Source organism: Thermothelomyces thermophilus, chromosome 4 (assembly GCF_000226095.1).
Source record: "Thermothelomyces thermophilus ATCC 42464 chromosome 4, complete sequence".
In the NCBI taxonomy this organism is placed as follows: domain Eukaryota; kingdom Fungi; phylum Ascomycota; class Sordariomycetes; order Sordariales; family Chaetomiaceae; genus Thermothelomyces; species Thermothelomyces thermophilus.
This window is the reverse complement of record NC_016475.1, coordinates 402,174-410,100: the sequence shown is the minus strand read 5'-3', so window position 1 is coordinate 410,100 and position 7,927 is coordinate 402,174. Positions and strand designations below refer to the sequence as shown.

Genomic DNA, 7,927 nt, shown 5'->3' with positions numbered 1-7,927 from the left:
CAAACTCGACTAGCCACTCCTATGAACTAGGACAGGCCTAGGAGCCCCCCGGGTCCCTACAAGGGCTCTCATCTAACAGGCCTATAATAGGCTAAGCTAGAGGTTCCGGAAGAGAAGGGCTAGGGTAAGGGGCTAGGAGCCAAGGCCTATAGCCCTAGAAATAGTAAGATCGACGGTCCGGCAGTAGGTTTAGGAAGGCTATGGAGAGGGTCAACCCCCCCTACAGACCTTATAAAGAAGGCCACAGGCCATGGAACTAGCTATAGTAGTAAGCTAGAGCAACCGTTAGAGGGCCGACCAAGCCGGCAGGAGGATATAGTGTGTATCGGACAAGGACCCCCTACACCTAGTTTTTACAGGGGAAGGCCTATAAAGGTACCAGGGCCTAACGAAGGCCTAGAGCTCCCTACTAGTACAGGCCTATATAGGGGCTATTAGCCTCCGTGACTTCCTCTTTAAGGTTCAAGTCCCGGGGGTTAATACCCCTTACTATGCCTGTGGCTAGGGGAGGGAGACTGTCGAGCACCTGGTTATATAGTGCCCAAACCTACCAAGAAGCCGAACGTAGGAATCCTAGGAAATACGGTTGTAAAGGGACCTAGACCTCGTTTTACGGAGTATAGGGGCCCGTAACCATCGTTTGGCAAGGAGGGTTCTATAGTGGCTAATGGACCTAGGGAGGCTTCCGGAATACCGCCTCGTAAGGAGGCTAGACCCGGAGGTAAGGCCTCTATAGAGCCATTCTAGCCACTTCTCCTTTTCTTTGTAGTGTATTAGTATTCCGGATTAGGCGTTAAAAGCGGGACAGGGGTTTTTATCTGGCCTATTAAAGGGTATGGTTTCCTTTATATATAACTAGAGAGGCTCTAGTATACTTATTAGTATAGCGGTGTAGGACTAATAATAATAATGATAATAATAATATTAATTAGGTAGGTAAGTCTTATAGAACTATTACCAGAGTTCCTTTATTATATAGATAAAGGAGTAGTAGTAATTAACCCTCTCTTTGTTTTATAGCCGTTCGCTTGACTATATAGGGTCCCTAGGTATACAAGCCCTCCTCCTGCCTCTACCTCTCCTTGTAGGAGGTTACTAAATAGCTTCTCCTTCACTTCTACCTTCTAAAGAATACGTTAGCTAATCTAGACTTCGTTTAATACTCTACTCCTCTAGCCTAGCTAGGTATAATATATTAGTAGTACCGTCCCTAGCTTCTAGCTCTTCCGTTAATACACTATACGTGCTTAACTCTTCTATAGAAGGCATTTCTCTATCAGATCTAACGGCTCCCCTACTCTCCCTAGCGTCTAGTTAGCTAGCTAGTGACTAGGAAGGCCCTAATTTAAACCCTCCTACTTCCTAGTGGATATCCCCTTTACTAGCTAGCGTAAGGCAAGTTACCAAGGGCTTAGGTATATATTTAGGGGTTAAAAGTCCTCTAAAGCTCTCTATCTATTTAGTAAGTTTGTCTGTTACTTACGTCTCCGCTATAAGAGTCTCTAGAACTAATTGCTTGCTTGTAGGCTATATATTAGAGAGCTCCCTTACCCCTAAGTCTTGACCTTATTAGAGAGGTCGGTCTACTGCTAGACTCTCTTACGATAGAAATAGCTAAGCCACTATAATAGAGTCTTCTACTAATTATTAGGTCTATTATAACGCTTCCTAGAGAAAGTTAGTATCCTAGGAATCTTTACTAAGATCGAATTAATTGATTTCCTAGCTTACTACTACTAGCGACGACTCTATCGGCTACTCTTTATATAGACGGTAGAAAGTCTTCTTATCGAAGCGAATATTATAAGTTATAATAACCCTATTAAGCTTAGGTATCTAAACGTAATAGATATTAAATATATAATATCCTATAAGATACCTTATTAGCCTATATAATAGTACCTTAAAGTCCTTTATACATTACTTAGCTTCCTTATCCTTATAAAGGATATATACCTAGTATCTATATATAAAGATATTACTCTAGTCTAGGTATAGGTCGCTAGTTAATATAATTATCAAGCTAGGTTCGTACTAGTGAAAATACTATTTAAACTAGCTATAGAGCACTTTATTAGGAGTTCTAAACGAGTAAGCATAGCTCGGGCTTATTATATATAAGTATATTACCGCTTATATACTTTCTAACTAGAGCTTTATAGGCAGATTTGTATCATTAAGTATCTTAATTAAGTGTAAGATTAGTTCTTGCCCTACTCGCTCTACTAGTCTATTAGGCTCGTGGGTATATAAAGGTAAGAGTTTAAAATCAATACCGCTTTCTATAGCCTAAGTCTGGTAGCGTGTCGATATATACCTTGCTAAACTAATCGTCGTAGTATCGTTATCCTACTTGATCTTATGGATAGCAAGTCTATATTAGCGTCTTACCTAGCTCTCGAAATTCTAGATAACTCTTATAATCTAGTCTAGTGACTTTGTTATTAAGAGGAAAGGGAAGAGCTTCCTACTATACTTATTAATAATTATAAGTAGCTATCGCAATCTATTAATTGCTTTAGGATAGTCAAATAGATCCTAGGCTACTTACTAGAATAGGTATATAGACTTCTACTTAGGTAGTGTTTTCCTGGAGATAACCTTGCTTATATAAGTATAAGCGTAGCTCTCGTACTTAATATATGCTATCCCCTTAATATAGACGTTTCTAGCGTTATTAATAAGCGCTTTTAACGCTTCTAGTCCAAGGTAGCTAGCTCTTAAGTGCTAAAGATCCTTGGTATCCTTCTCTTATGGTAGGTAATGCTTATATCTAGGACCTTCTACTATATATAGCGAATATATTCCATAAGAATATACGAACGTTTATAGTACCTGCTTTACTAATTCAAACGTAGTCTAGGAAGCTTAAGTAGTAGGAAAGTAGCTTGTATTTAAGGAAGGTAAGATTATACTTACGTTCTAGCTCATAAAGAATAACGTTATTTTCTAATATTCTAAAACGTAGAGAGTAATCTAAGCTATAGTACCAAGTGCCTACCTTAAGTAATAGAGCTTCTGGGATAATATTAATATAGAATCCTTTGACAATAGTGACATCCTTAAGCGTTAGGTTCTTAGTATATAGTCTATATAGTTCATCTAGAACGTTCTCGATCACCTAAGTACCCTTCTTACTAATAGGAAAGTTTATTATACCTGCTTTAACAAACTTAGGATTATTTGCCTTAACGAATATCTCAGGTAAAAGGAACTTCTTATTATTAACTAAGTAGGTTATACTATATAAGTCTAGTAAAGTGCTTTCCGAAAGAAGATAATATTATAGAGCGACTATACTAAATGCCCTATAGTAAGTTAAGAGCTTACCAAATAGCTAAGGGCTAATAATTGATATATTAAGGGAACTAAGGTATCCTACCCCTAACTACCTAGAATAGGATAGCTCCCCCCACTTAGCGATAAGTTAATTTTTTAGTCTAGCCTACTTCGGCTTATCAAGCTCCTAGCAAATCCTCTTATACTCCTTATTGGAAAGGTACAAGCGTTACTCGTTATTATGGATAGCTTACTTAAGTATATAGTAGTCTACTAGATCCTATATATATCTTAGATGCTTATAGGGATATCTTATATTATACTACTAACCGCTATAAGAGTCTCTATATAAGTCTCTACCTCTCTCCTTACCGCTCTTCTAAGCTATAGGAAGTATTAGTATATAAGTTATCAAGAAGATTCTATACTTCTAGGAGACTCTAGGTTATATATTATTATTAATTAGGATCTCGGCTATCGTAACAAAGGTACTAAGCTCTAGAAGTAGCTATCTTATACTATTAGCAAGCTCGATTTCTATCCTTTTATTTGCTACCTAGGTTAGTAAAATATATATAACGATAGCGTTAAGAAAGGTATAAAGTCCTTATATACCTTATACTTCTAGGATATTATATTAGATAGCTTACTAGAAGGTAACATTAAAGTTATAAATCTAATATTATAGGTTAACTCCTAAACGCTTAACTATATTAAGACTAGCTATATATTATACTATAACTATTATATAAAGCGTTATGATAGATAGTATAAGTATAGAGTAAAGCGCCTAGATAATCCCTCTAATAAGGTTAATATCCTTCTTCCTATATACTTTTATAGCTTTATAGAGTTTAGGATTTATAATATATACTAGCTAGCATTATAACTATCCTATCTACTTATTAATATCTATAGTATATATAATATCTTTATAAAAAAGGTCTCATAGTTATATAAATTTGGCTATAATAGCTACATTAGAAGGCATTAAATCTATAGATATTAAAGGTAATAATCCTTCTAGGAGTTACTCCTAGGAAGCTAAGATAAGGTTATCTCTAGCTTACTTATAGGTTAGGCACTATAAAACTTCTAGCTCTAGCTTATAGTCATTATTAAGGTTAATAAATCCCTATATACTAGCAAATTTAGCCTATAATCATAGTTTAATCTACTATAAGTTCTAAGAACTAGGCCTAGTAAGGTATATAGAAGTCTTAACTAGGATCTTAGATATAATAGACGTATTACCGAAAGCATATTAAAGCAGGGTAAGAGAGTTTATAATAGAAGAAGCTACTACTAATATTAAAGATACGTCGGTAGAGGAGTAGTCAAGGCGCCGGGCTTATAACTGCTAAACGTAGTGATAAGCTTCTAGGAGCGTTGAAAGCAGTCTATAGTAGGTGGCTATACGAAGGAAAAAGTGCCTTGTTAAAACTATCTATAAAGGAGACAAAAACGACTGATATTTATAGACAAAGGAACTGGCCAATGCGTTGAACAGCCTTATATAGCTGTGGCATATATGTGGCTAATACCCTTAGAAGCTCTATAGCTTCTGACACAGTGGCTATATAAGTAATTTTGCTATAAGTAAGACGATGGCAACTGACCTTGTCAAGCTGCAAAGGTACTAGAATTTTGGTAATAAGCTCTAGAGATATTGTAATGAATGCTTTTGCTTCCCGCTGCGGCTTGTTTTCATGAAGAGCTATTAATTAATCACTTCATAATTGCTCCGTCATCACACGGACGTTGGCTTTGATTTCCGTTTGTCAATCCTGTTTGCAAGAGCGTCACGGCAACTGTGCCTCCTCTCTCTCTCATCTCGGAAACACATAAAGAAGGCCTTTTCAGACCCTTCAATTGATCCTGGTAGGCAATCTTATGATCTACCCCTATCAAACGTCCCCGTTATTCGGCACGAATTTCCACCAACGTCATCTAATATGGGTCCAATAGTTCAACACATCGCCGAGTGATCTCGTTATAGGAAAGTACCTACTCAGGGCGGAAGTCCGCGGGAGAGACGATCAGCCGCTACAACGGGACTCGACGTCCATTCATGTGTTTTTATCAGACGTTGAGGGCCTCCAAGCGTACCACAGTGAGCCCGGTGCGACCCAAACAAGGGGACGGTACACTTCGTGGCAGTGGTGGCGAGTCTTCTTGCCTTAATTACCGACAGAATGGCCACACTTAATATTTGGGGTGACTCTAGCAATCGTTTGTTTATGTGTGACAGCCGAGATATAGATTCATTCATCCCCTGTGTGCGATGCTGGGGTAGTCGAAAGAGACGGGAAAGAACAAACAGAACTGAGAAAGAACTAGAGAGCAATGAAATGAAAACCGAGTATCGTCCCACGGTTAATAGTACCGGCAACTGCGGGAAGGAGATATTCAAGACTGATCCCTTACCTGTACCGAGATCAGCCACGAGCAACCACCCAACACTACTAGAAAAGAAAATAATCCCTTATATCACGCCTTTTATAGCATTCCACCCCATCCTTAGAGCCTCAACTCGCCCATGACCTCACGGTAGCCCTCCAGCACCCGCTTGCCCCGCTCGGCGCTGCGGACGCGGATGCTGAGCTGGTACGGCCTGGGTTCGAGGATGACGTGGCTGTTGGTCGCCTGGCTGTCGATGGGCACGGGTTCGCCGGTGCGCGGGCAGGCCTTGGGGCGGAGGTCAAAGGCCCACAGGACGGCGGCGGCGAAGACGAAGGTCTCGTCGTCGACCAGGTGCTGGCCCAGGCAGGTGCGGCGGCCCCAGCCGAACGTGTGCATCGCCTGGCCCTCGCGGAAGTTGGGGTACCGCGTCAGCGGCTCCTGGTACGTCGGCCACCCGGGCTCTAGCCAACGCTCTGGCCGGAAGCTGTCCCCGTCCGGATACCGGCTCGGCACGCGGTTGAGGGCCCTGATCCAGAAGAGGAAAGAGAATTAGTCAGAATTTTTTTTCTCCCCCTCCCCCTTTTTTTTTTCCACAACGGGAAGGGGTGGAGAGGGTTAGAGGGAATGTAAAGAAAGAGAGAGAGGAAAGGGTATCGTTTCTGTCGAATGGTAGTATAGGTCCGGACTCCTTACCATTCGCAGGCGAGGACAACGGTTCCCTTCTTGATCTTTACCCCCCTGTACTCGTCGTCGCGCTCTGCTTGATGAGGGACACCTGGCAAGATTATAACTGTCAGTGGTTATGGTTTCTCCCCCCGTTTCCCCCTTTCAGTTCTCATCATTGATTCCGGGAGAGATGGGAAACAGAGTCAATACAACTCATTGAGAAGAAGGAAGATACTCACCCAAGGGCACACTCGACCTCCACCGGACCGTCTCTTTCATGCACGCCCGGACCGTCGGCAGATCGGCAAAGTCCTGCATCGTCGGCATGCGGTCGCCGCAGACGCGGTCGATCTCGGCCTGTGCCTTGATTTGGCAGTCCGGATGCAGGGCCATGGCCATGAGGAAGAACTTCAGGGGCCCGCTGATGGTAATGACCCCGACGAGGTTGAGGAAGCCGATCATGCAGCTCGCAAACACCTCCTGGTCCTCGGTCTGGTCGAGATCGCCGTTCCCCTCTCTCCCGACCTGCTCAAAGTAGCGGTACGCCCACGTGTCGCCGGGCAGGTCGCCCCTCCGCATGCGGTCCTTGGCCAGGCGGAAGTTGCTGAGCCACCAGGCGCGCTGCTCGCGCTCGCGGCGGATCTCGAAGCGGTACCAGGGGTTGGCGAAGGCGGGCAGGTGCCACAGGGGCGTGGCCGTGTTGGTGATGGGGCCCGACACGCTCATGCAGTGCAGCGTCGTGTCGGCGCTCTCGCCGTTGGCCCGCCCCTGCGTCGCGTCGTCCCAGGCCAGCCGCGACATGACGCGCCCGCAGTACTCGCGCGTGTAGTCGAGGAACCGCGCCGGGTCCAGGAGCAGCAGGCCCAAATACCGCCTCGTCTCGCGCTCCACGTGCCCGTAGAAGTGCTGCTTGTACGCCTCGGCCATGGCAGCGTGCACCCATTTGCGCTGGGCCTTCCAGATGTCTTTGGTTTGTGAAACACAAAATGGGAAGAGTGTGCTGTCAGCAATGAAACGGGCCGTATTTTTTTTTTTTTTTTTTTGGGGGGGGGGGGGGGGGTTTGGTGGTTGGGACGGACGGAGAAGAGGGGAATACGTACCATGGCGGTCCATCAAGGCGGAATACGCGGGACCGTCCTTGTGCCTGATGAGCGAGCGGATCTGCGGCCGGCCCGAGTAGATGTGACCCCTCTTCACCAGCAGCTCCTCGGCAATCTTCTCGTCCGTGACGATGACGAACCGTTGATCCAGTGCCCGGGTGTAGTAGATCGGCCCGTACATGTCGGCCCATTCCTTAAACTTCAGCCAGAGCGAGAATCGCGGCAGGTCATGTACGCGACCCAAGATGGGGAACTGCCGCGGTCCGGGGAATCGAGCCTTGGGTCCGGGGTTCTTTCTCCACGACATGAGCTTCTTGACGGCCGAGAATAGAAGGCTCGGGACAGCCAGGTATAGCAGAATCAATGCGAGTCCCTCCATCGTGATGGTCCGGGAGAAGAAAGACGGCGGAAGGGTCGACAGACTTGGCACCTTTAGTCCGTAAGAGACCGGGGGAAAGAGGTGTTCTGAGGAAGGCCGC

At 44.3% G+C, this 7,927-nt stretch overlaps 1 protein-coding gene across 1 annotated transcript; it reads right to left on the bottom strand.

Moving 5' to 3' along the window:
- Positions 1 to 5,675: 5,675 nt before the first annotated feature.
- Positions 5,676 to 7,325, bottom strand: MYCTH_2305868 (uncharacterized protein). The gene is made up of 3 exons (XM_003663700.1): positions 6,588 to 7,325; positions 6,376 to 6,457; positions 5,676 to 6,208 (listed from the first exon to the last, which is right to left on the bottom strand). Exons 1-3 carry the CDS (start codon positions 7,273 to 7,275, stop codon positions 5,800 to 5,802), a joined length of 1,179 nt encoding a protein of 392 aa, XP_003663748.1. The 5' UTR covers positions 7,276 to 7,325; the 3' UTR covers positions 5,676 to 5,799.
- Positions 7,326 to 7,927: the final 602 nt, after the last annotated feature.

Excerpts from the sequence above, each read along its gene's own strand:
- MYCTH_2305868 (XM_003663700.1), bottom strand. The coding sequence starts at position 7,275 with ATGGCCGAGGCGTACAAGCAGCACTTCTACGGGCACGTGGAGCGCGAG. Across the intron at positions 6,458-6,587 it reads GAGGTCGAGTGTGCCCTTGG|GTGTCCCTCATCAAGCAGAG; the intron begins GTGAGTATCTTC and ends TAATCTTGCCAG. Across the intron at positions 6,209-6,375 it reads GTTGTCCTCGCCTGCGAATG|GGCCCTCAACCGCGTGCCGA; the intron begins GTAAGGAGTCCG and ends CTTCTGGATCAG.